The 26,896-nt window shown below is 45.2% G+C and overlaps 1 protein-coding gene across 1 annotated transcript; it reads left to right on the top strand.

Annotated features, from left to right (window-relative positions):
* The first annotated feature begins 214 nt into the window (after positions 1-214).
* Positions 215-23,711, top strand: grpel1 (GrpE-like 1, mitochondrial). The gene is made up of 4 exons (XM_070864372.1): positions 215-379; positions 8,953-9,109; positions 15,660-15,741; positions 22,535-23,711. Exons 1-4 carry the CDS (start codon positions 255-257, stop codon positions 22,882-22,884), a joined length of 714 nt encoding a protein of 237 aa, XP_070720473.1. The 5' UTR covers positions 215-254; the 3' UTR covers positions 22,885-23,711.
* The last annotated feature ends 3,185 nt before the right edge of the window (positions 23,712-26,896 follow it).

Genomic DNA, 26,896 nt, shown 5'->3' with positions numbered 1-26,896 from the left:
TCAGCGACGCCAACATCCCGAGAGTGAATGAAAACTGCTTTTAGTTCCTCAGTTTTGGCGGCGATGAATCGGCCGAAAAATCTGTGTTTCTCTGTCGACTACTCTCCCCTCCGCTCGACGTTCGAACAGGAACAGCGAACCCCGCGCTCGCGCACCGATTGTGTGACGTCACTCGGGCGAGTAGGCCGGTCTGATTGGCTGGTGGGTGCGGCTGACGTCATTGTCGCGTCAGTGCACTGGCGGCGTGTGGAGCGATGACCATGGCGAGCTGCAGCGGCCGAGTCTTGCGGGCCGGCGGCCGGCTTCTGCTGACAGGCGCAGGCATACCGGGGGCCGGCGTGACACCGAGCCCGGGCTGGAATGGCGGCACCACACGCAGGTACGTTGGTGAGGCCCGAGGCTTGCTGGAGGTGATGAATTGGGCCCAGGCCCGGTTTGGGCCTGAACACTCGGTCAAATTCCCCCAATTCACTACCCGCTGACCAAGCCTCAACACCGCCCGTCAACCACAGATCACCTGAAGCCCCGAGACCTTCACCTCCGCCGCCTCCCCTTCCCCCTTCCCCCCCCCTTCCCCCTTCCCCCCCCCCTTCCCCCTTCCCCCCCCTTCCCCCTTCCCCCCCCTCGCCTCCCTTTCCCCCCCTCGCCTACCCCCCCTCGCCTTCGCCTCCCTTTCCCCCCCCTCGCCTTCGCCTCCCTTTCCCCCCCTCGCCTTCGCCTCCCTTTCCCCCCCTCGCCTTCGCCTCCCTTTCCCCCCCTCGCCTTCGCCTCCCTTTCCCCCCCTCGCCTTCGCCTCCCTTTCCCCCCCTCGCCTTCGCCTCCCTTTCCCCCCCCTCGCCTTCGCCTCCCTTTCCCCCCCCTCGCCTTCGCCTCCCTTTCCCCCCCCTCGCCTTCGCCTCCCTTTCCCCCCCCTCGCCTTCGCCTCCCTTTCCCCCCCCTCGCCTTCGCCTCCCTTTCCCCCCCCTCGCCTTCGCCTCCCTTTCCCCCCCCTCGCCTTCGCCTCCCTTTCCCCCCCCTCGCCTTCGCCTCCCTTTCCCCCCCCTCGCCTTCGCCTCCCTTTCCCCCCCCTCGCCTTCGCCTCCCTTTCCCCCCCCTCGCCTTCGCCTCCCTTTCCCCCCCCTCGCCTTCGCCTCCCTTTCCCCCCCCTCGCCTTCGCCTCCCTTTCCCCCCCCTCGCCTTCGCCTCCCTTTCCCCCCCTCGCCTTCGCCTCCCTTTCCCCCCCCTCGCCTTCGCCTCCCTTTCCCCCCCCTCGCCTTCGCCTCCCTTTCCCCCCCCTCGCCTTCGCCTCCCTTTCCCCCCCCTCGCCTTCGCCTCCCTTTCCCCCCCCTCGCCTTCGCCTCCCTTTCCCCCCCCTCGCCTTCGCCTCCCTTTCCCCCCCCTCGCCTTCGCCTCCCTTTCCCCCCCCTCGCCTTCGCCTCCCTTTCCCCCCCCTCGCCTTCGCCTCCCTTTCCCCCCCCTCGCCTTCGCCTCCCTTTCCCCCCCCTCGCCTTCGCCTCCCTTTCCCCCCCTCGCCTTCGCCTCCCTTTCCCCCCCCTCGCCTTCGCCTCCCTTTCCCCCCCCTCGCCTTCGCCTCCCTTTCCCCCCCCTCGCCTTCGCCTCCCTTTCCCCCCCCTCGCCTTCGCCTCCCTTTCCCCCCCCTCGCCTTCGCCTCCCTTTCCCCCCCCTCGCCTTCGCCTCCCTTTCCCCCCCCTCGCCTTCGCCTCCCTTTCCCCCCCCTCGCCTTCGCCTCCCTTTCCCCCCCCTCGCCTTCGCCTCCCTTTCCCCCCCCTCGCCTTCGCCTCCCTTTCCCCCCCTCGCCTTCGCCTCCCTTTCCCCCCCCTCGCCTTCGCCTCCCTTTCCCCCCCCTCGCCTTCGCCTCCCTTTCCCCCCCCTCGCCTTCGCCTCCCTTTCCCCCCCTCGCCTTCGCCTCCCTTTCCCCCCCCTCGCCTTCGCCTCCCTTTCCCCCCCCTCGCCTTCGCCTCCCTTTCCCCCCCCTCGCCTTCGCCTCCCTTTCCCCCCCCTCGCCTTCGCCTCCCTTTCCCCCCCCTCGCCTTCGCCTCCCTTTCCCCCCCCTCGCCTTCGCCTCCCTTTCCCCCCCTCGCCTTCGCCTCCCTTTTCTCCCCTCCCCCAAGGCCTCTTCCTCAACACTTCTCAGTATCCTAACATTTATTGTGTATTTCCTTGCCTATCTTTGTCCTTTTCCATCACTGTTAAATCTAACTAAATCATAATTACTACCATCAAAATATTCTCGCACTGATACACCTGCCAGCTGCCCAGCTTCATTCCTTAAAAGTAAGTCCAGAATTGACTCTTGTTGGGCTTGCTGTGTGCTGGCTAAAAACTTTCTCCTGAATGCATTTTAAGAATTCTGTGCTCTCTACCTTTTACATGGATTGTATTCCAGTTAGTATTAGGAAAGTTGAAATTCCCAACTATTGTTTTTGCACCTCTCAAAAGTTTGCCTAAATATTTGCTCTTCTATCTCCCTCTGACTATTTGGGGGTCTAAAGTACACTCCTGTGTGATTGTCCCTAGTTAAACCCATATGACCTATGTTATGTATATAAACTTTATAATGGTGTAAGACTTGCCACCAAGGGTTGCACCTGTTGGAGACCCAAGGGTCACCGGCACACCTTGTGCAAGCAAGTATAAAAGGTTGTATGCCATGCTGCTTCGGAACTCTGGAGTTTGATTAAAGAGATTAAGGTCACACCAGTTTGAGCTTGCAGCATACGGTTTTGTGGAGTTGTTCTGAACATAACAATTGGCAAGAATAACATCTCGAACTTTCACGCGGTTATGACTGCTGTTAGTATTCTTGAGATTTGTTGAAGGTGATGATTGAGAAGCCGTCATTGAGTGTCTTGACCAGTACTTCGTGACAAACGAGCTGGATACGGACAGTAACGCGGTCAAGCACAAGGCGATTCTCCCCTCCGTTTGTGGGTCCACGATATATGGCCTCATCAAAAATCTGCTAGCACCGATTAAACCAACGGACAAGACATGAAGAGTTGTGCACGCTGGTTCAGGAACACCTCAAGCCGAAGGAGAGCATCTTAATGGCCAGGTATCGCTTTTGTATGCACCATCGCTCCGAGGGCCAGAACGTGGTGAGCTATGTCGCTGACCTAAGACGCCTTGTGGGACTGTGTGAATTTGCTGGATTTTGGGGGAAATGTTGCAGGACTTTTTCATGCTTGGAATCAGCCACGAGGTCATTCTTCACACACTGCTGCCTGCCGAATCCCTAGATCTGAGCACGGCCCTCACGATAGCCCAAGCTTTCATGTCCTCGAACGATAACACTAAGCAGATATCTTCTCCGCATCGAAGCTCACTGGCAAGTACTGTGCATAAAATAACGCCCTCAGCAGAACTGTACATGGCAGAGCCTACACGCCTGCAGAGGCCAGACCTAGGATGACTCGGGAGTCCGCTGTGGAGCATGAATGCGAATCCATTAACACCATGTTGGTGCTGCGGGGGTAATCACAGAGCCCATCAATGTCGATTCAAGCACTACATGGGCAAAGGCTGCGGAACAATGAGGCACCTCCACCGAATGTGCAAACATGCTGCGACTCACCACGTGGCAGAGTTGGCAGAAGATGACCGATCCAGCGCGGATCACACTGAACGAGTAAGAGGGACAACTCAACTGAGGCTGAAGAAGTGTATGGGGTACACACCTTCACCACCAAAAGCCCTCCGATAATGTTGAAAGTCAAGTTAAATGGCATTCCAGTTTCCATGGAGTCAGTCAATTATTAGCCAGAAGGCTTTTGAGAAACTGTGGGGAAACAAGGCACATAGGCCAAAACTAAGCCCGATTCATACAAAGCTGCGCGCTTACACTAAAGAGCTCATACCAGTCATTGGCAGTGACGGTATCGTACGATGGAGCTGTGCATGATTTATCACTGTGGATTGTACCAGGCAATGGCCCAACGCTGTTCGGCAGAAGCTGGCTAGGAAAGATCCGATGGAACTGGGACGACATCAAAGCACTGTCTTTAGTGGATGACGCCTCGTGTGCTCAACAAATTTCCGTCGCTATTTGAGCCAGGCATCGGCAACTTCACAGGTGCCAAAGTACAGATCCATCTTGTCCCTGATGCACGGCCCGTTCATCACAAGGCCCGAGCGGTTCCATATATGATGCGGGAGAAAGTTAAGATCGAACTGGACAGACTTCACCGAGAGGGAATTATATCGCCAGTTGAGTTCTATGAGTGGGCCAGTTCAATTGTTCCGATGTTGAAAAGCCATGGCACGGTCAGAATCTACGGAGACTACAAAGTAACGAACAACTGAGTCTCGTTACAGGACCAGTACCCACTACCCAAAGTGGAGAACCTGTTCGCAATGTTAGCAGGGGGGAAGTCGTTCACCCAGCTGGATCTAACCTCTGCTTACATGACACAGGAGCTGGCTGAATCTTCGAAAAGATTGACGTGCATCAACACGCACAAAGGACTGTTCATGTACCACAGATGCCCTTTTGGGATTCGCTCGGCTGCTGCCATCTTCCAGAGGAACATGGAGAGTCTGTTGAAATCGGTTCCGCGCACCATTGTGTTTCAAGACGACATTCTGATCATTGGTCGTCACACCACCGAACACTTGCACAACCTGGAAGAGGTTCTAAAGCGACTGGACAGAGTGGGACTTGGGCTGAAACACTCCAAGTATGTTTTCCTGGTGCCAGAGGTCGAATTTTTGGAGAGAAAGATTGCGGCAGACGACATCAGACCCACGGACTTCAAGACACAGGCCATCAAGAACGCACCCAGACCACAGAATGTGACGGAGCTGCGCTTGTTCCTGGGACGACTCAACTATTTTGGTAACTTTCTACCCGGGTTGAGCACTTTGCTGGAACCTTTGCATTAATTGCTACGTAAGGGTGATGACTGGATTTGGGGAAATCTCGAGAGACAGCCTTTGAGAAGGCCAGAAACCTGCTATGTTCTAACAAGTTACTTGTATTGTATGACCCATGTAAACGTTTAGTACTAGCTTGTGATGGATCGTCATACGGGGTCGGTTGGCTTGCTGTTGCACACAATGCGTCAGGCAAACTAAAACCGGTTGCATATGCCTCCAGAAGTTTATCTAAGGCTGAAAGCCTACAGTATGATTGAGAAAGAAGCATTAGCATGTTATACGGGGTTAAGAAAATGCACCAATACCTATTTGGACTCCGGTTGGAGCTCAAAAACAACTACAAACCCCTCATTTTGCTGTTTTCAGAAAGCAAAGGTATTAACACCAATACTTCGTCCCGCATCCAAAGATGGGCACTAGCATTATCTGCGTATGACTGTAATACGCCACAGACCAGGCACTGAAAACTGTGCTGATGCCCTCAGTTGGCTACCGTTGCCCACCACTGGGGTGGAAATGGCGCAACCCACAGACTTGCTTCTTGTAATGGATGTTTTTGAAAGCGAGGGGGTCATTCGTCATGGCTCGCCAGATCAGGACCTGGACCAGCCATGACCCTGTGCTATCACTAGTAAATTAAACTGTGTCCTTAATGGGAGCTGATTGGCTGTTCCCGGAGAAATGCAAGACGAAATCAAGCCGTTTTACTGACGCAAGGATGAAATGTCCATCCACAGCCGTATTGTCTCCTTTGGAGGAATCGTGTGGTTTTTGCCAAAAAAAGGCAGGGAAACGTTTATACGCGATCTACACAGTACCCAACCAGGCATAGTCATGATGAAGGCTATCGCCAGGTTGCACCTTTGGTGGTCCGGCATTGACTCGGAATTGGAGTCATGCACACACCAATGTAACACTTGCTCACGGTTAAGCAAATGCATCTAGGGAGGCCCCACTGAGTCTGTGGTCATGGCCCTCCAAACCGTGGTCCACAGTCTACGTAGATTTTGCTGGTCCCTTTCTAGGAAAGATGTTCCTAGTAGCAGTGGACGCTTACTCTAAATGGATTGAATGTGGTGTATTGTCATCATGTACATCCACTGCCACCATTGAAAGCCTCCGGGCCATGTTCGCCACCCATGGTTTGCCTGACATCGTTGTTAGTGACTGGGCCATGTTTCACCAGCTCGGAATTCAACGAGTTCATGACCCGCAATGGCATCAAACATGTCAGGTCTGCCCCGTTTAAGCCCGCATCCAACGGTCAAGCGGAACGGGCAGTCCAAACTATCGAGCAAAGCTTATCCCCGGTTCTGCTCCGCTACCGGACGCAACCCCACTCGCTTACTGGGGTTCCTCCGGCAGAATTGTTAATGAAGAGAGCACTCGAAACCAGGCTCTCCTTAGTCCACCCGGATCTCAATGATCATGTAGAAACCCGGCGTCACCGGCATAACATGTACCACGATCGCGCGGCTGTATCGCGTGATATTGAGGTTAATGACCCTGTATTTGTTCTTGATTGCGGTCATGGTCCCAAATGGACTGCTGGCACTGTTTTAGCCAACGAGGGGGGAATAGAGTGTTTGTTGTCAAACTTCTAAATGGACAAACATGCAGAAAGCATTTGGATCAGACCAAACTGTGATTCACTGATAACCGAGAACAGTTTGAAGAGGACATTACCATCTTTGATCCACCAACACACATCCAACCAGCAATCGACCTCGCTGTCAATCACAAGGATGAACCCACCAAGCCCGCCAGTCCGATCAGACCAGCCGCGCTGCCATGCAGCAATGATCCAATCCATGCCAGGACTTCAACTCAGGCGATCAACCTGGGAAAGAAGAGCCCCTGATCGCCTCAACTTGTAAATAACTTGTATCTAAGACTTTGGGGGGAGTGATATGTATGTAAACTTTATAATACTGTAAGACTTGCCACCAGGGGGGGAGCACCTGTTGGAGACCCAAGGGTGACCTCGTGCAAGCAAGTATAAAAGGTTGTCTACCATGCTGCTTCGGCACTTCGGTAAGTGGAGCTGAGTCCACGGCCAGATCAGCCATGATCTTGTTGAATGGCGGAGCGGGCTCGATGGCCTACTCCTGTTCCTAATATGTTCACTCGAGTTTTATTAAAGAGACTAAAGTCTCACCAGTTTGAGCTTACAGCATACAGTCTTGTGGAGTTAACATAACCTAATTTGATGGTTCTTCTAACATATCATCCCTCCTCACAGCTGTAATTTCTTTAACTAATAATACGACCACCCCCTTTAAAAATTTCCCCCCTCTATCCCATTTGAAAACCTTGTAACCAGGAGTGCTGAATTGCCATTCTTTCCCTACTTAAAGCCATGCTTCAGTAAAAGCTATGATTGAAATGTGGAAGTATGATATTTGTGCTCTCAGCTCATCTGCCTTATTCACTAGACTCTGCATTGAAATATATACCATTAAGCACTGCTAAAACCCTTCGTTTAATTTCTAGCCTTTGTTTCCTCTGCCTTCCAAACTCATTTATTAACTTTCTGCCTTCCATTTCCAGCTTTGCTTCTCTCCCTGCTGAATCTATGCTCCGGTTCCCATCCCCCTGCCAAGCTACTTTAAGGTCCCCTCAACAACACTAGCAAACCCCCCCCCCCCCCCAGGATATTGGTCCCGGCCTTGTTGGGGTGCAATCTCTCCAGCTTGTACAGGTCCCAGCTCCCCCAGAACTGATCCCAATGCATCGGGAATCTAAAGCCCTCCCTCCTACACCATTTCTCCAACCATGCATTCTCTCCTATTTCTGTATTCAGTAATGTGTGGCACTGAGTAATCTGGAGATTACTACCTTTTTGAGGTCCTGCTTATTAATTTCTTTTCTAGCTCCTGATCTGCCTGCAGTATCTCATCCTGCTTCCTACCTACGTCATTGGTAATGATATGGATCCGATGTAGCCTCGACAGATTTTTGTGGGAAGAGTGTTCCAGATTTCCACTACTCTTTGTGAATAAGTGTTTACTGGCATCACCTTGAAGGGCCTAGCTCTAATTTTAAGGTTATGCGTCCTTGTTCTGGATCTCCCACCAGAGGAAATAGCTTATCTCTATCTAAGCTATCAAATCATTTAATCATCTTAAACACCTCACTTAGATCACCCCTTAATCTTCGATACTTGAGGGAATACAAGCCTAGTCTATGCAACCTGTCCTAATAATTTAATCATTTTAGCCCCAGTATCGTTCTGGTGAATCTGCGCTGCACACCTTCCAAGGCCAATATATCCTTCCAGAGATGCGGTGCCCAGAACTGAATGCAGTACTCCAGATGTGGTCTAACCAGAGCTTTATACAACTGTAGCATAACTTCCACCCCTTGAGATGAAGGCCAACATTTCATAGTTAAATACATTTCAAGCAATCCCTTCACAGCTGCCGAAGTCATATCTGTATTGTATGGCACTGAGTTCCTTTTTGATATCTGACTTGCTTGAGTCAATCTCAGTCAGGATGATGGTGGGGACACTACAATTGGTATCAGTAACTAGGGATAAGAAAGATCAACCAGGACTTCTGCTCCCAGTTCCTATTGACTGATCCTTGCTGGAAGTATAGATCTGAATGTTGTGTGAGAATGTGATTGATTGGACCTGACTAGCTCTGCAACACTCCCTGTCCAGGCTGGAGCATGAAAAGCTGCCACTTGGGTGAAGTACTGTACAGCAGTCCCTGTAGAAAGCATGAGTTAATGCCCTCAGGTGATGAGGGCTCAGATGAGAAAGCTGGAATGGGAAAAATAAAGAAAATGTCAAATACTAAAATAGCATTTAACATTCAAAAATAAACATGTTATGAACATAATTATTGAATTTCCTACCACTTTAATCCCTCCAATTACTGTTAGTTGACCGAGTAACTCTTCAATTCTACAAGGTTCAAGCCATTTACTGGAGTGTAGTTACAATTATTAACCGTTCAGTGTGTTGTAGAGTAAAATAAACAATTTTGATTAAATCTCAAACGTGATTCATAAATATTGAAGTGTTTCTTTAAAAAAAAAACAGTAACGTGAATTTAATGCATTCCCTAGGTTTCTCTGTATAGCTACTCACCAGAAAAACACTGGACAAAGCTATGAAGATGATCAAAGCCAAACCCAGAATGGGGACAAAGGAGAACTCCGCTCAACAGAGAAAACACTGATGGAAGAAAAGATCAAGCTGGAGGAGCAATTGAAGGATCTTACAGTAAGCATAAAATAACTACTGTATTAGAAAATAGGTGCAGGAGTAGGCCATTCGGCCCTTCTAGCCTGCACCGCCATTCAATGAGTTCATGGCTGAACATGCAACTTCAGTACCCCATTCCTGCTTTCTCACCATACCCCTTGATTCCCCTAGTAGTAAGGACTTCATCTAACTCCTTTTTGAATATATTTAGTGAATTGGCCTCAACAACTTTCTGTGGTAGAGAATTCCACAGGTTCACCACTCTCTGGGTGAAGAAATTCCTCCTCATCTCGGTCCTAAATGGCTTCCCCCTTATCCTTAGACTGTGTCCCCTGGTTCTGGACTTCCCCAACATTGGGAACATTCTTCCTGCATCTAACCTGTCTAACCCCGTCAGAATTTTAAACGTTTCTATGAGGTCCCCTCTCATTCTTCTGAACTCCAGTGAATACAAGCCCAGTTGATCCAGTCTTTCTTGATAGGTCAGTCCCGCCATCCCGGGAATCAGTCTGGTGAACCTTCGCTGCACTCCCTCAATAGCAAGAATGTCCTTCCTCAGGTTAGGAGACCAAAACTGTACACAATACTCCAGGTGTGGCCTCACCAAGGCCCTGTACAATTGTAGCAACACCTCCCTGCCCCTGTACTCAAATCCCCTCGCTATGAAGGCCAATATGCCATTTGCTTTCTTAACCGCCTGCTGTACCTGCATGCCAACCTTCAATGACTGATGTACCATGACACCCAGGTCTCTTTGCACCTCCCCTTTTCCTAATCTGTCACCATTCAGATAATAGTCTGTCTCTCTGTTTTTACCACCAAAGTGGATAACCTCACATTTATCCACATTATACTTCATCTGCCATGCATTTGCCCACTCACCTAACCTATCCAAGTCGCTCTGCAGCCTCAGCATCCTCCTCGCAGCTCACACTGCCACCCAACTTAGTGTCATCCGCAAATTTGGAGATACTACATTTAATCTTCTCGTCTAAATCATTAATGTACAGTGTAAACAGCTGGGGCCCCAGCACAGAACCTTGCGGTACCCCACTAGTCACTGCCTGCCATTCTGAAAAGTCCCCATTTACTCCTACTCTTTGCTTCCTGTCTGACAACCAGTTCTCAATCCATGTCAGCACACTACCCCCAATCCCATGTGCTTTAACTTTGCACATTAATCTCTTGTGTGGGACCTTGTCGAAAGCCTTCTGAAAGTCCAAATATACCACATCAACTGGTTCTCCCTTGTCCACTCTACTGGAAACATCCTCAAAAAATTCCAGAAGATTTGTCAAGCATGATTTTCCTTTCACAAATCCATGCTGACTTGGACCTATCATATTACCTCTTTCCAAATGCACTGCTATGACATCCTTAATAATTGATTCCATCATTTTACCCACTACCGATGTCAGGCTGACCGGTCTATAATTCCCTGTTTTCTCTCTCCCTCCTTTTTTTAAAAAGTGGGGATACATTGGCTACCCTCCACTCCATAGGAACTGATCCAGAGTCAATGGAATGTTGGAAAATGACTGTCAATGCATCCACTATTTCCAAGTCCACCTCCTTAAGTACTCTGGGATGCAGTCCATCAGGCCCTGGGGATTTATCGGCCTTCAATCCCATCAATTTCCCCAACGCAATTTCCCGACTAATAAGGATTTCCCTCAGTTCCTCCTCCTTACGAGACCCTCCGACCCCTTTTATATCCGGAAGGTTGTTTGTGTCCTCAGTGAATACCGAACCAAAGTACTTGTTCAATTGGTCCGCCATTTCTTTGTTCCCCGTTATGACTTCCCCTGATTCTGACTGCAGGGGACCTACGTTTGTCTTTACTAACCTTTTTCTCTTTACATATCTATAGAAACTTTTGCAATCCGTCTTAATGTTCCCTGCAAGTATTATTCTTATAAATTGTAGGGCTGTGTTTCTTCAAGGCTGTACAGTATAATTGCCAAGTAAATACTGGCTTTGAGTTCCTTCAAAGTCTGGTTGCTACTGAGGCTGGAGAGTAGAGCCTGACCTTGTTTGTGGTTATGTCAATTAGTAAGATTCAGACAGGAGGGTAGGAAAGAGTGGGAGAGCTATAGTGGTAGGGGTTTCTATTGTAAGGGGAATAGAAAGGCATTTCTGCGGCCGCAATCAAGACTCCAGGATGGTATCTTGCCTCCCTGGTGCAAGGGTCAAGGATGACTCAGTGCGGCTGCAGGGCATTTTGGAGGGGGGAGGGTGAACAGCCAGTTGTCGTGCATATAGGTACTAATGATATAGGTAAAAAACGGGATGAGATCCTACAAGACAAATTTAGGGAGCTAGGAGCTAAATTTAAAAAGTAGGGCCTCAAAGATAGTAATCTCAGGATTGTTACCAGTGCCACGTGGTGGTCAAGAGTAGAAATAGCAGGACAGTTAAGATGAACACGTGGCTTGAGGAATGGTGCAAGAGGGAGGGATTCAAATTCCTGGGACATTGGAACCGGTTCTGGGGGAGGTGGGACCAGTACAAACCGGACGGTCTGCACCTGGGCAGGACCGGAACCAATGTCCTAGGGGGAGTGGTTGCTAGTGCTGTTGGGGAGGGTTTAAACTAATATGGCAGGGGGATGGGAATCTATGCAGGGAGACAGATGGAAGTAAAATGGGGACAGAAGCAAAAGGTACAAAGGAGATAAGGAAAGGTGGAGGGCAGAGAAATCAAAGGCAAAAATCAAAAAGGGCCACATTACAACATAATTCTAAAAGGACAAAGAGTGTTGAAAAAACAAGCCTGAAGGCTGTGTGTCAATGCGAGGAGCATTCGTAATAAGGTGGATGAATTAACTGCGCAGATAGCTGTTAACGGATATGATGTAATTGGGATTACGGAGACATGGCCCCGGGGTGACTAAGGCTGGGAACTCAACATCCAGGGGTATTCAATATGCAGGAAGGATAGACAGAAAGGAAAAGGAGGTGGGGTGGCATTGCTGGTTAAAGAGGAGATTAACGCAATAGTATGGAAGGACATTAGCCTGGATGATGTGGAATCTATGGGTAGAGCTGCGGAACACCAAAGGGCAGAAAATGCCAGTGGGAGTTGTGTACAGACCACCAAACAGCAGTAGTGAGGTTGGGGGTGGCATCAAACAGGAAATTAGGGATGCGTGCAACAAAGGTGTACAGCACTCATCATGGGTGACTTTAATCTACATATAGATTGCGCTAACCAAACTGGTAGCAATACGGTGGAGGAGGATTTCCTGGAGTGTATAAGGGATGGTTTTCTAGACCAATATGTCGAGGAGCAAGCCATCCTTGACTGGGTCTTGTGTAATGAGAAAGGATTAATTGGCAATCTTGTTTTGCGAGGCCCCTTGGGGAAGAGTGACCATAATATGGTAGAATTCTTCATTAAGATGGAGAGTGACACAATTAATTCAGAGACTAGGGTCCTGAAGTTAAAGGTAACTTCGATGGTATGAGATGTGAATTGGCTAGGATAGACTGGCGAGTGATACTTAAAGGGTTGACGGTGGATAGGCAACGGCAGACATTTAAAGATCACATGGATGAACTTCAACAATTGTACATCCCTGTCTGGCGTAAAAATAAAACTGGGAAGGTGGCTTAACCGTGGCTAACAAGGGAAATTAGGGAGTGTGTTAAATCCAAGGAAGAGGCATATAAATTGGCCAGAAAAAGCAGCAAACCTGAGGACTGGGAGAAATTTAGAATTCAGCAGAGGAGGACAAAAGGTTTAATTAGGAGGGGGAAAATAGAGTATGAGAGTAAGCTTGCAGGGAACATAAAAACTGACTGCAAAAGCTTCGATAGATATGTGCAGAGAAAAAGATTAGTGAAGACAAAAGTAGGTCCCTTGCAGTCAGAATCAGGTGAATTTATAATGGGAGAACAAAGAAATGGCAGACCAATTGAACAAATACTTTGGTTCTGTCTTCACCTAAGGAAGACACCAATAACCTTCCAGAAATACTAGGGGACCGAGGGTCTAGCGAGAAGGAGGAATTGAAAGAAATCTTTATTAGTCAGGAAATTGTGTTAGGGAAATTGATGGGATTGAAGGCTGATAAATCCCCAGGGCCTGATAGTCTGCATCCCAGAGTACTTAAGGAAGTGGCCCTAGAAATAGTGGATGCATTTGTGGTCATTTTCCAACATTCTATAGACTCTGGATCAGTTCCTATGGATTGGAGGGTAGCTAATGCAACCCCGCTTTTTAAAAAAAAAAAAAGAGGGAGAGAAAACGGAATTATAGACCGGTTAGCCTGACATCAGTAGTGGGGAAAATGTTGGAATCAATTATTAAAGATGTAATAGCGCATTTGGAAAGCAGTGACAGGATCATTCCAAGTCAGCATGGATTTATGAAAGGGAAATCATGTTTGACAAATCATCTAGAATTTTTTGAGGATATAATTACTAGAGTGGACAATTGAAGAACCAGTGGATGTGGTGTATTTGGACTTAAAGGCTTTTGACAAAGTCCCACACAAGAGATTGGTGTGCAAAATTAAAGCACATGGTATTGGGGGTAATGTACTGACATGGATAGAGAACTGGTTGGCAGACAGGAAGCAAAGAGTAGGAATAAACGGGTCCTTTTCAGAATGGCAGGCAGTGACTAGTGGGGTACCGCAAGGTTCAGTGTTGGGCCCCCAGCTATTTACAATATACATTAATGATTTGAACGAAGGAATTGAATGTAATATCTCCAAGTTTGCCAATGACACTAAGCTTGGTGGCAGTGTGGACTGTGAGGAGGATGCTATGAGGCTGTGGGGTGCCTTGGACAGGTTAGGTGAGTGGGCAAATGCATGGCAGATGCAGTATAATGTGGATAAGTGTGAGCTTATCCACTTTGGGGGCAAAAACAGGGAGGCAGAATATTATCTGAATGACGACAGATTAGGAAAAGGGGAGGTGCAACGAGACCTGGGTCTAATGGTACATCAGTCATTGAAAGTTGGCATGCAGGTACAGCAGGTGGTGAAAAAGGCAAATGGCACGTTGACCTTCATAGTGAGAGGATTTGAGTATAGGAGCAGGGAGGTCTTACTGCAGTTGTACAGGGCCTTGGTGAAGCCACACCTTGAATATTATATACCGTTTTGGTGGTCTAATCTGAGGAAGTACATTCTTGCTATTGAGGGAGTGCAGCGAAGGTTCACCAGACTGATTCCTGGGATGGCAGGACAGACATGAAAGACTGGATCAATTAGGCTTATATTCACTGGAATTTAGAAGAATGAGAGGGAATCTCGTAGAAACATATAAAATTCTGATGGGATTGGACAGGTTAGATGCAGGAAGAATGTTCCCGATGTTGGCAAAGTCCAGAACCAGGGGTTGCAGTCTAAGGATAAGGGGCAAGCCATTTAGGACCGAGGTGAGGAGAAACTTCTTCATTCAGAGAATTGTGAACCTGTGGAATTCTCTGCCACAGAAAGTTGTTGAGGCCAGTTCGTTAGATATATTCAAAAGGGAGTTAGATGTGGCCCTTGCGGCTAAAGGGATCAAGGGGTATGGAGCGAAAGCAGGAATGGGGTACTGAAGTTGCATGATCAGCCATGATATTGAATGGTGCAGGCTCGAAGTGCCGAATAGCCTACTCCTGCAGCTATTTTCTATGTTGGTATGTTATGCACTGAGTTTCCATGTTGATTCCAAATGTCTGTTTGTTTCTTTGTACTTTTTTCAAGTGGTCCATGCAATATTGTGTAATATCTGAAGTGTGACGGAGAAGAAGTGCATGCATATATAAACTTTTATAAAAGGTAATTCTTTGCTGGGATGTGGTTACACTGATACCGTTTTACTACAGTAACTTGCCCAAGTGGCGGCTGTTCATATGTCAGCCTATAAACTGAATTTCATGTCTGTTCCCTGGAGAGTATCACAGCCTAGTCCAATCCTGTTATTATGTGATGTACGCAAAGAATTACCTTTTATAAAAGTTTACATATGCATGCACTTCTTGTCTGTCATACTTCAGACATTGCACACTTTCTGATGGAACACTTGAAAAAAGTACAAAGAAACAAACAGCCATTTGGAATCAACACAGAAACTCAGCATAACATACTAGCATGTCTGAATCTTACTAATTGACATAACCACAAACAAGGTCAGGTTCTACTCTCCAGCCTCAGCAGCAACCAGGCTTTGAAGGAACTCAAAGCCAGTATTTACTTGGCAATTATACTGTGCAGTCTTGAAGAAACACAGCCCTACAATGCAGGCAATGCTGGATAGTGTTGAGGAACAGTAAACCCTGGGCACTTTTTCCTTCCCTAACCCAGGAGTGTCGATACCAATTGTAGTGCCCTTATCATGGCTCCAATCTGCTAATTCAGCACAATGTTTGTGCGACCTTTGAAGTCTTTATGGCTCGGGTAGTCATTGTCTTAACCAGCTGGGAGTTGTGAAGGTAAATGTATAGATTTAAATATAATAGGAATTAATCACGTTGATACATAAAATAGCTCAGCTTTTAAATAAAAAATAAAATGGCGCTACAACTATTCAAATTGAAAAATGTTATGTGGACACTTTATATTTTGTAGGACAAGTATAAACGAGCGCTAGCAGATACTGAAAACCTGCGTCAAAGAAGCCAAAAAATGGTTGAAGAAGCCAAGTTATATGGTAAGAGCATCCTAACATTGGATAACAGTAATGTTGAATTTGCACACAATCCGCACTCCATTACTGTTGACTGCCCAGTTCCTTCACCTGCAGACTGGTGGTGTCAGAAGTTTGGGATGGTGCAATCTTATCACCTGTGCTATTGGTGGGGGAACAGGAAGAGAGCTCTGGTGCTGCTAATTCACCAACGGGTGGGATTAACGAACTCTTCCCTTGTTAGAGCTTTTTGTGGGCATTTCCTATTGGGGGTGGGTGTCTGGTTGATGATTAACTGAGCAACACATCAGAATGGTGTGTTCTCAACCATGGTTGAAATTAAGCAGTTAACAGGCTGCTTTATTAAAAATGAGTTGCAGAGCGAGCTGCAACATCTTTGATTTAATGGCCTTTAGACGAGTTACCAAGTTTGAAAAATTAAAAACATTCTGCCTTTTATAGATAAATATGCTTCTATTTAGGGGATCTTTAAAGTTATCCGAGGGTAAATTTGAACCATCACCATCTAGTAAGGATCTAGTTTTCAGTGCAACCCACTGCGTCCTGTTTTCACACAGTTGTTGTGCTATGGGTAGAGCATAAATATAGACTTTTTTCCTGCAATGTAATTGTGCCTTTGTAGCATTTAAGACCAAGGAAATATTACACTTGACTGTTCTGGATAAGCCATTCTATGAAATTTAACTTGCCTCTGTTAGTTTATCTGGTTTGTTCCAGCTCTAATAATCAATTGGCTTGTGTGTTTTTTTTCCCCATTTGGTCTGTTCTAATTATAACTTTTGTTTTGCTTTATTTGGTGTCTCTTTTTTTTTTTGTATGGTCGACTCTGATCTTGTACAACTGTCTTTAAATCTCTGGTTTAATTTAATATTAATAACCCCTTTTTTCATTTACTGTATTAACACTACCTTCACTTTGCTTTGCTCAGGCTATTCCACTTCTAACTACTTTGTATTATTTGGTCTGTTCTGGTATTATCTGTCCCATTCTTTCCCATCTTTGGTCTGCTTTAATACTAATAATTTATCCTTTCTTCCAACACTACCTCATATTTTTCCCCCTTTTAGGTTGTATGCTATGATTTCCTTTTCTTCTTTCCCTGCAATTTGTTTTTGTTCAAACATGAATCACTAGTTGCATTATTTTTGCTTTGGTGTGTTAACATTTTTCAAGTTTCATTGATGTAGGTGAGATACTGCTGCACAATTAGACATGCACTCAATGGATAAAGGTAACTGTGTCTGCATAGGACTTGTTCAAAATCTGGGAAAGAAAATAAGCGTTATCTGGGTAATCCTATGGAGCAGGAACAACTTCTGACTGAAATCAGAAGAATAAGCAATGTTTGCCTGTTCTAACTGGGTAAAAGGAGTATGATTTGGTGTTCGTAGGTGGTAAGCATCGTATGGCATCCTCTTCATCTGTGGCTCTCAGCAGAAATACTTCAATATCTTTGGATCTCCATTCACGGTTTGCTGGCTGTCTTGTGTTGTGATGATTTTGGGCTATTTCAATATCTGTGGAGAAGTGAAAAGACTGGTTGGTTCCGTACTTTGTTTTTCTTCATTCCTGGGGGGGGGGAAAGGCTGGACTCCACCTGATAACTATTCATGTGGCATATTTGAAATCAAGACTTGCTGTGTGTGAAATTGCAGAGGCAGCCCATGTCCCATCGTTCTGTGGTGCAGTCTTCGAACATTCCTGAGAGTGGCTGTGACATTGCTTGGGGTTGTCCTGGACAAAATAATTAGTGGAAAATATTGCACTGTATTTGCCTTTTTCGTTGTGATCATTCTAGTCTTCACTGGAGTCCAAATGTTCCAAGTGTTGTGTCTTGGACTCCACGATATTAAGTTTGACAGTAAGCTGCTCTTGGTGCTCGACATTTAATAAGGACTACATTAGCTGAGTCAGGTGGTCAAGTCTAGCTTCTTTGTTAGAGATTAGTTTCATCTGGGTCAAATATGTTTATTTTTTTTATAAAGACCCTTCCAATCTACCTCGAAATATTTTTTCCTAAAAAAAAAAATTAGCTAGCCTTACTAATCCACAGAAAAGTATTCAAGTGCAAAGTATTTAATGCTATATTTTGGGGAAAGCTGTTTGTTTAATTGTGCAGCTGTAATTTTTTAAATTTATTTATTCATTCCCAGGATATGGGTGTTGCTGTCAATCCCAGCATTTATTACTCATCCCTGTTTGCACTGGAGACAGTGAAGGTGAATCACCGCTGCAGTCCGTATGGTGAAGGTACTCCCACAGTACTGTTAGGTAGGGAGTTCCAGTATTTTGGCCCAACAACGATGAAGGAATGGCAATATATTTCCAAGTCAGGATGGTTTGTGACTTGGAGGTGGTGGTGTTCCCAAATGCCTGCTACCTATATCCTTCTAAGTCGCAGAGGTTGTGGGTTTGGGAAAGCCAGCATGGATTTATTAACAGCAAATTGTATCTCTCTAACTTGATTAAATTCTTAGACGAGATAACAGAAGGTTGAATCGGTGCAGTAGATATTGTGTATATATGGACTTTTTGTTGGCATTTGACAAAGTGCCACACAGAAGGCTTGTTAAGAAAATGGAATCCCATGGAATTAAGAAGGTGGCAGTATTAGTGAAGACAAATGTCGGTCTCTTACAGTCAGAATCAGGTGAATTTGTAATGGGGAACAAAGAAATGGCAGACCAATTGAACAAATACTTTGGTTCTGTCTTCGCTAAGGAAGACACAAATAACCTTCCAGAAATACTAGGGGACCGAGGGTCTAGCGAGAAGGAGGAACTGAAGGGAAGCCTTATTAGTCAGGAAATTGTGTTAGGGAAATTGATGGGATTGAAGGCCAATAAATCCACCAGGGCCTGATACTCTGCATTCCAGAGTATTTTAAGGAAGTGGCCCTAGAAATAGTGGATGCATTGGTAGTCATTTTCCAACATTCTATAGACTTTGGATCAGTTCCTATGGATTGGAGGGTAGCTAATGTAACCCCACTATTTAAAAAAAAAAAAGCAGGAGAGAGAAAACGGGGAATTATAGACCGGTTAGCCTGACATCAGTAGTGGGGGAAATGTTGGAATCAAATATTAAAGATGAAATAGCAGCGCATTTGGAAAGCAGTGACAGGATCGGTCCAAGTCAGCATGGATTTATGAAAGGAAAATCATGCTTGCCAAATCTTCCAGAATTTTTTTGAGGATGTAACTAGTAGAGTGGACAAGGGAGAACCAATGGATATGGTGTATTTGGACTTTCAAAAGGCTTTTGACAAGGTCCCACACAAGAGATTAATGTGCAAAATTAAAGCACATGGTATTGGGGGGTAATGTATTGACGTGGATAGAGAACTGGTTGGCAGACAGGAAGCAAAGAGTAGGCAGGCAGTGACTAGTGGGGTACCGCAAGGTTCAGTACTAGTGACCCCAGCTATTTACAATATACATTAATGATTTAGACGAAGGAATTGAATGTAATATCTCCAAGTTTGCAGATGACACTAAGCTAGCTGGGTGGCAGTGTGAGCTGTGAGGAGGATGCTAAAAGGCTGCAGGGTGACTTGGACAGGTTAGGTGAGTGGGCAGATGCAGTATAATGTAGATAAATGTGAGGTTATCCACTTTGGTGGCAAAAACAAGAAGGCAGAATATTATCTGAATGGTGACAGATTAGGAAAAGGGGAGGTGCAACGAGACATCAGTCATTGAAAGTTGGCATGCAGGTACAGCAGGTGGTGAAGAAGACAAATGGCATGTTGGCCTTCATAGTGAGAGGATTTGAATATTGCTATTGAGGGAGTGCAGCGAAGGTTCACCAGATTGATTCCCGAGATGGCAGGACTGACATGAAGAAAGACTGGATTGACTTTCTTATATTCACTGGAATTTAGAAGAATGAGAGGGGATCTCATAGAAACACACACAATTCTGACGGGATTGGTCAGGTTAGATGCAGGAAGAATGTTCCCAATGTTGGGGAAGTCCATAACCAGGGGTCACAGGATAAGGAGCAAGCCATTTAGGACCGAGATGAGGAAAAACGTCTTCACTCAGAGAATTGTGAACCTGTGGAATTCTCTACCACAGAAAGTTGTTGATGCCAATTCGTTAGATATATTCAAAAGGGAGTTAGATGTGGCCCTTACGGCTAAAGGGATCAATGGGTATGGAGATAAAGCAGGAATGGGGTACTGAAGTTGCATGATCAGCCATGAACATAGTGAACGGTGGTGCAGACTCGGAGGGCCGAATGGCCTACTCCTGCACCTATTTTCTATGTTTCTGTGTTTTGATGCAGAATTGGCTCAGTGACAGGATGGTGATGGCTGGATGATTTTCAGACTACGAAGTGGTTTGCAGTGGTGTTTACCCAAGGGTCAGTTTTGGGTCTATTACTCTTTTCAATTTTTATAAATGACCTAGACTCTGGTGTAGAGAGCAACATTATAAAGTTTGCAAATGATATGAAAGTTGGCAGTGTAGTAGATGGTGATGAGAATAGTTGTAGACTTCAGGAAGACATAGACAGGATGGTGAAATGGACAGAAGCATCGCAGATGGAGTTCACTGTGGAGAAGTGTGAAGTGATGCACTTTGGGAGGACTAATATGGAAAGACAATATGCTATAAATGTCACTATTTTGAAAAATGCAGATGAACAGAGACCTTGGTGTCCATATACACACATTCTTAAAGGTGGCACGGCAAATTGAAAAGGTGGTTAGAGAGAGAGGTTAGCAGGGATGAGGGGCTTGATTATGAGCAGAGGTTGGAAAAGTCAGGATTGTTCTCCTTGATACAGAGAAGGTTAAGAGGTGACCTAATAGAGATTTTCAAGATGATAGGTTTTGATAGACAGATAGAAAAAAAACTTGCCCTCTGGGGCAATAATCAGAAGTCATAGATTTAAAATCATTGGCAGAAAATTTAGAGGGAATATGAGGAGAATTTTTTTCACTGGAGCCGGGATCTAGAATGCTCTACCTGAAAACTGGTGGAAGCTGATTCCATAAATAATTTTAAAAGGGAGTTGGACAAGTACTTGATGTACCTAAAGGGTTACGGACAAAAATTGGTAAAGGGGGCAGTGGGACTAAGCATGTATGCTCTTTCAAAGAGCCAGCACAGGCATGACTGGCTGAATGACCTCTGTGCTGCAAATAGTAGCAATTTGATTCAATCCACATCAGCACACACTGCAATGTTGTAAGGACATTTTATTTGAGATAGGCTAAGAAAAACAGGAGGTTCTCTTTTTACTGCCACTGAGTTTGAATTTTGCACATCTGGCTAGTCTGTTCTTGGTCCTGTTCCCTTATTGACAGTCAGTAGTTCTTTTAAAAACAAGTAATTTTAAAGTTACTACTCTTAAAAGCATTTTTTCCTACAACCAGCAATTTGACATTTAGCAATAGCTATTAAACTTAAAGCAGACGTCTCAACGTCTTTATCCCTTTTCTGCATATGTTTTGTTTCCTGGTTTTGCGATGAACTTTTGTGCTCGATCAAGCTGATGGGAGTCAGTGTTAGGGATTCAGCACTGTTTCATTTAATTTTCTCATGCACAATATTAAGCACCACTTGCCCGAAAGATGTACTTTTTGCCTTACTCTCAAGGATATTCCTTACTGTTCCTGTCTGAATGTTTTTCCTATTGCCTGTACCAGCCTTCTGTGGTGGTTTCTCAGGTGAGATTGGCTATTACAGGTTGAAGCACTCTGGTCCGGAAACATCTGTAGTTCGGCATTAGTTTGCGGAACTGCCGCTTTGCATGGGTGGTTTCCCGCGCTTCCGCAAAGTGTGTACATGTCCAGCCGGTAGTCCTGGCTCTGTTCTGTGCTATTATTTAGCTCTAATTTACCCCTAAATATGGCTTTAAAGAGACCAGCAAGCAGTGGAAGTGTTGGTAGTGCTGTTAACCAAAATACATCAGGCAAGCCAAGCTGCAAGATTGGTTCAAGAAGATAGCCCAGGAGAGCGATGATCAGCACTCTACAGGTACCGGTAAGCCTAGGCTAGGCGTATGCTTATGTAGGATGTATTGGTACAGTCATATACTGACCTCCCGTAGTTCGGAAAATTCTCTTGTTTCGGCACAGATCAGGTCCCAAGGGTGCCAGACTGCCAAGGTCCAACCTGTACTAACAATTTATTGTAGAAAATTTAGTCTATGCTAACGTTAGTTCTGCATTAGTAAATTGCTTAGGAATGTCAACATTTAATCTTGAGATGCTTTTATTCACCTGGATATCATTAGTCCATCTCGCGATTTAATTTTTTTATTGATGGAACTATTTTGCAACGTTTAGCGAATGCGATTAAATGCTTTTTACAATATGCTTAAATTAGCTATTGCTGTAAAGTAGAATAAAGGCTTTTACTTATAAAATATGTAGTTTGTCATTCTAATTTGCCATGGTGATTGTGCTATGATGCTTCTTAAAAGTAGATTGATAGTCTATCTACAAGTTGGTTAACTTCATAGAAGTAATTGCACTGTGCTGATTGAGTTGTACTGAGCAATTACGAAACGTGTCAATCAATATTTTTAAAAAGCAGAAACATAGGTACACTTGTCAGGCAAAAAGCCACAGAGAAGAAGAAATAACCTAGTGGTACTCTGGTGGATACCAGCACCTTGAGTGAAGCAAGAATGTTACCATTACTAAAGCAAAGTCATCTAGGATTGACTTTCACAGTTCCCTTTCTAGTGTTTTTAATGCTTCCCTTCTCTTGCTTTCTTTTGTACATTTTATTTACATCAGAATTCCAGCAGATTTTGACTGTCATTTTTCCCTTTTAAGGTATTCAAGGTTTCTGCAAGGACCTGTTGGAGGTGGCGGATGTTCTTGAGAAAGCAACGGAGAGCGTACCCAAAGAGGAGATCACGGAACAGAACCCCCACTTGAAGAGTCTCTACGAGGGTCTCACCATGACAGAAGGACAACTTCAGAAAGTGTTTTCCAAGTATGGCCTTGTCAAATTGAATCCCATTGGAGCCAAATTTGATCCCTATGAGCACGAAGCTCTTTTTCACACTCCAGTGGAAGGGAAGGAGCCAGGCTCTGTGGCACTGGTGACCAAAATAGGGTACAAGCTTCATGGACGCACCCTTCGGCCAGCATTAGTTGGTGTTGTCAAAGGAGCAGATTGACAGTGCTCAGGACTGACTAATGCAGTATAGTTCAAGACCGTACAGTTGACGTTCTTTGGCTAATGGATTTTTTGTTTTGGTGTTTATGAAAATCCTGATTTTTACAAAAATTTAAGGGTCTGCAGGTATTTCACTATTAAAAGTGAAAGTGTGCTGACTTCATTAAAATGAGCTTTTTTTTCTGTTGGTCACCAATAAATATTCAGATCTTTTAATAGCCTCCTGTAGAGTTCAAAATGTTGATCTGTGCAGTTTGCATTTGAATCCAGTTCTAGTCTGATTTAGTGATTGTGTAGCTGTCTTTTGGTACAATGTCATTACTCGTTTCCCTGCTAATCCCAACCAGACTTCCTAATATTGTAATAGCTAAATTGATTTTCATGTCACAACAAAGAAAAAAGTCCGTTATTCAAAGTATCCACTTGCATGGTTTTATTGTGCATAAATAATCAATAACTATCCACTTTGTGGGACTGTTTAGTATTTTACACTTAATCTTTAAAATTGTGAATTGTACACTGTACAAATTGAATTGAATTTTAGTTTCAGCTTAACTGTTGGAAAACTAATCAGGTTATGAAATATTCAGTTTAATCTTGTGTTGTATGTTGAGAATTGGTATAGGTGCCATTCTTTTCTGTTGCAATATCACTAGTAGTACAACAACAGGAACATGTTAAATGGAAATATTCCCTGTACATTCTGTTGATTACAAGGAATGAATGTATTAATGTACATTTGTTTCTCAATTGTGGGAACACTAAGAAGCTAACTACTTCAATTGTTAAAGATACCACAATATTAAAAATAAATTTGACCAATTTGAACTAATGGTTTGTATCTATTCTAAATTATGTGGAGAAAACTAGTATTTAATTATTGACTTAAAATAAAACTTTTATTTATATAGCGCCTTTAACATAGTAAAATGTCCCAAGGCGCTTCAGAGTGTTAAGACAACACAAATAAATTTGACATCGAGCCACATTAGAAATTACTGCAGATGGCCAAAAGCTTGGTCAAAGAGGAAGGTTTTAAGGAGAGGTTTAGGGGCCAGTCAGCTGAAGGCACGGCCACCAATGGTTGAACAGTTATAATCAGGGATGCTCAAGAGTTTGAGGAGCCCAGACATCTCCGGGGGGGGGGCGGGCGGTTGGTTGGGACTGAAGGGAATTAGAGATGGGGCGGGGTAAGGTCATGGAGGGATTTGTAAACAAGGATGAGAAATTTGAAATTGAGGCGTTGCTTAACCGGAAGCCAATGTAGATCAGCGAGCACAGAGGTGATAGGGACTTGGTGCGAGTTAGGACACGGGCTGCTGAGTTTTGGATGACCAAGTTTACGTAGGGTAGAATGTGGGAGGCCAGCCAGGAGTGAGTTGGAGTAGCCGAGTCTAGAAGTAACAAAGGCATGGATGAGGGTTTCAGCAGCATCTGAGACAGGGGTGGAGAATGGGTGATGTTACAGGTGGAAATAGGCAGTTTGTTATGCAGCCGGAAGCTCATTTCAGTGTCAAATGACACCTAGGTTGTGAAGAGTTTGGTTCAGCCTCAGACAGATGCTAGGGAGGGGATGAAGTCGGTGGCTAGAGAACGCAGTTTGTGGCGGGAGCCAAAGACAATTGCTTTGGTCTTCCCAATATTTAATTGGAGACAATTTCTGCTCATCCAATACTGGCTCCCTGGTGCAAGGGTCAAGGATGTCTCTGAGCGGCTGCAGAGGGAGGGTGAACAGCCAGTTGTCGTGGTACATGTAGGTACCAACGATATAGGTAAGAAGTGGGAAGAGGTCCTACAAGCTGAATTTAGGGAGCTAGGAGTTAAATTTAAAAAGTAGGACCTCAAAAGGTAGTAATCTCTGGATTGCTACCAGTGTCACGTGCTAGTCAGTTGAGGGAGCAGGATAGTTAGAATAAATACGTGGCTTGAGCAGTGGTGCAGAAAGGAGGGATTCAAATTCCTGGGACATTGGAACCAGTTCTGGGGGAAGTGGGACCTGTACAAAAAGAACGGTCCACACTTGGGCAGGACTGGAACGGATGTCCTGGGAGTAACATTTGCTAATGCAGTTCGGGAGTGTTTAAACTAATATGGCAGGGGGATGGGAACCTGTGCAGTGAGACAGGACAAAGTAATATGGAGTCAGAAACAGATGGTAGGAAGGTAAAAAAAACAATTGTGGAAAGCCGAGTAAACAAAGGCAAGAAACAAAAAGGGCCACACTACATCATAATTCTAAAAGGATGTTAAAAAAACAAGCCTGAAGGTTTTGTGTCAATGCAAGGCGTATCCGTAATAAGGTGGATGAATTAACTGTGTAAATAGATGTTAACGGATATGATGTGATTGGGATTAGAGACGTGGCTCCAGGATGATCAGGGCTGGGAACTCAACATCCAAGGGTATTCAACATTCAGGAAGAATAGAATAAAAGGAAAAGGAGGTGGGGTAGCATTGCTGGTTAGAGGAGATTAATGCAATAGTTAGGAAGGACATTAGCTTGGATGATGTGGGTAGAGCTGCAGAACACCAAAGGGCAAAAAACGTGAGTGGGAGTTGTGTACAGACCTCCAAACAGTAGTAGTGATGTTGGGGAGGGCATCAAACAGGAAATTAGGGGTGCATGCAATAAAAGTGCAGCAGTTATCATGGGTGACTTTAATATGCATATAGATTGGGCTAACCAAACTGGAAGCAATACGGTGGAGGAGGATTTCCTGGAGTGCATAAGGGATGGTTTTCTAGACCAATATGTCGAGAAACCAACTAGTGGGGAGGCTATCTTAAACTGGGTGTTGTGTAATGAGAGAGGATTAATTAGCAATCTTGTTGTGCGAGGCCCTTTGGGGAAGAGTGACCATAATATGGTGGAATTCTACATTAGGATGGAGAATGAAAGTTAATTCAGAGACCATGGTCCAGAACTTAAAGAAGGGTAACTTTGAAGGTATGAGGCGTGAAACGGCTAGGATAGATTGGCGAATGATACTTAAGGGGTTGACAATGGATGGGCAATGGCAGACATTTAGAGACCGCTTGGATGAGCTACAACAATTGTACATTCCTGTCTGGCGTAAAAATAAAAAAGGGAAGGTGGCTCAACCGTGGCTATCAAGGGAAATCAGGGATAGTATTAAAGCCAAGCAAGTGGCATACAAATTGGCCAGAAATAGCAGCGAATCCAGGGACTGGGAGAAATTTAGAACTCGGCAGAGGAGGACAAAAAGGGTTTGATTAGGGCAGAGAAAATAGAGTAAGAGAAGAAGCTTGCAGGGAACATTAAAATGGACTGCAAAAGCTTCTATAGATATGTAGAGAAAAAGGTTAGTAAAGACAAACATAGGTCCCCTGCAGTCAGAATCAGGGGAAGTCATAACGGGGAACAAAGAAAGGGCAGACCAATTGAACAAGTACTTTGGTTCGGTATTCACTGAGGACACGAACAACCTTCCGGATATAAAGGGTCAGAGGGTCTAGTAAGAAGGAGGAACTGAGGGAAATCCTTATTAGTCGGGAAATTGATGGGATTGAAGGCCGATAAATCCCCAGGGCCTGATGGTCTGCATCCCAGAGTACTTAAGGAAGTGGCCTTGGAAATAGCGGATGCATTGGCAATCATTTTCCAACATTCCATAGACTTTGGATCAGTTTCAATGGAGTGGAGGGTAGCCAATGTAACCCCACTTTTTAAAAAAGGAGGGAGAGAGAAAACGGAATTATAGACCGGTCAGCTCAGAAGTGGGTAAAATGATGGAATCAATTATTAAGGATGTCATAGCAGCGCATTTGGAAAGAGGTGACATGATAGGTCCAAGTCAGCATGGATTTGTGAAAGGGAAATCATGCTTGACAAATCTTCTGGAATTTTTTGAGGATATTTCCAGTAAAGTGGACAAGGGAGAACCAGTTGATGTGGTATATTTGGACTTTCAGAAGGCTTTCGACAAGGTCCCACACAAGAGATTAATGTGCAAAGTTAAAGCACATGGGATTGGGGGTAGTGTGCTGACGTG

The sequence above is a fragment of the Pristiophorus japonicus genome, chromosome 2 (genome assembly GCF_044704955.1).
Source record: "Pristiophorus japonicus isolate sPriJap1 chromosome 2, sPriJap1.hap1, whole genome shotgun sequence".
NCBI classification, from domain to species: Eukaryota; Metazoa; Chordata; class Chondrichthyes; family Pristiophoridae; genus Pristiophorus; species Pristiophorus japonicus.
The sequence above is the reverse complement of the archived record's forward strand: the minus strand, read 5'-3'. Positions and strand labels throughout refer to the sequence as shown.

Coding starts and splice junctions, on each gene's coding strand:
- grpel1 (XM_070864372.1), top strand. CDS start 255: ATGACCATGGCGAGCTGCAGCGGCCGAGTCTTGCGGGCCGGCGGCCGG. Junction 380..8,952: donor AATGGCGGCACCACACGCAG/GTACGTTGGTGA, acceptor TGCATTCCCTAG/GTTTCTCTGTATAGCTACTC. Junction 9,110..15,659: donor AGCAATTGAAGGATCTTACA/GTAAGCATAAAA, acceptor TATATTTTGTAG/GACAAGTATAAACGAGCGCT.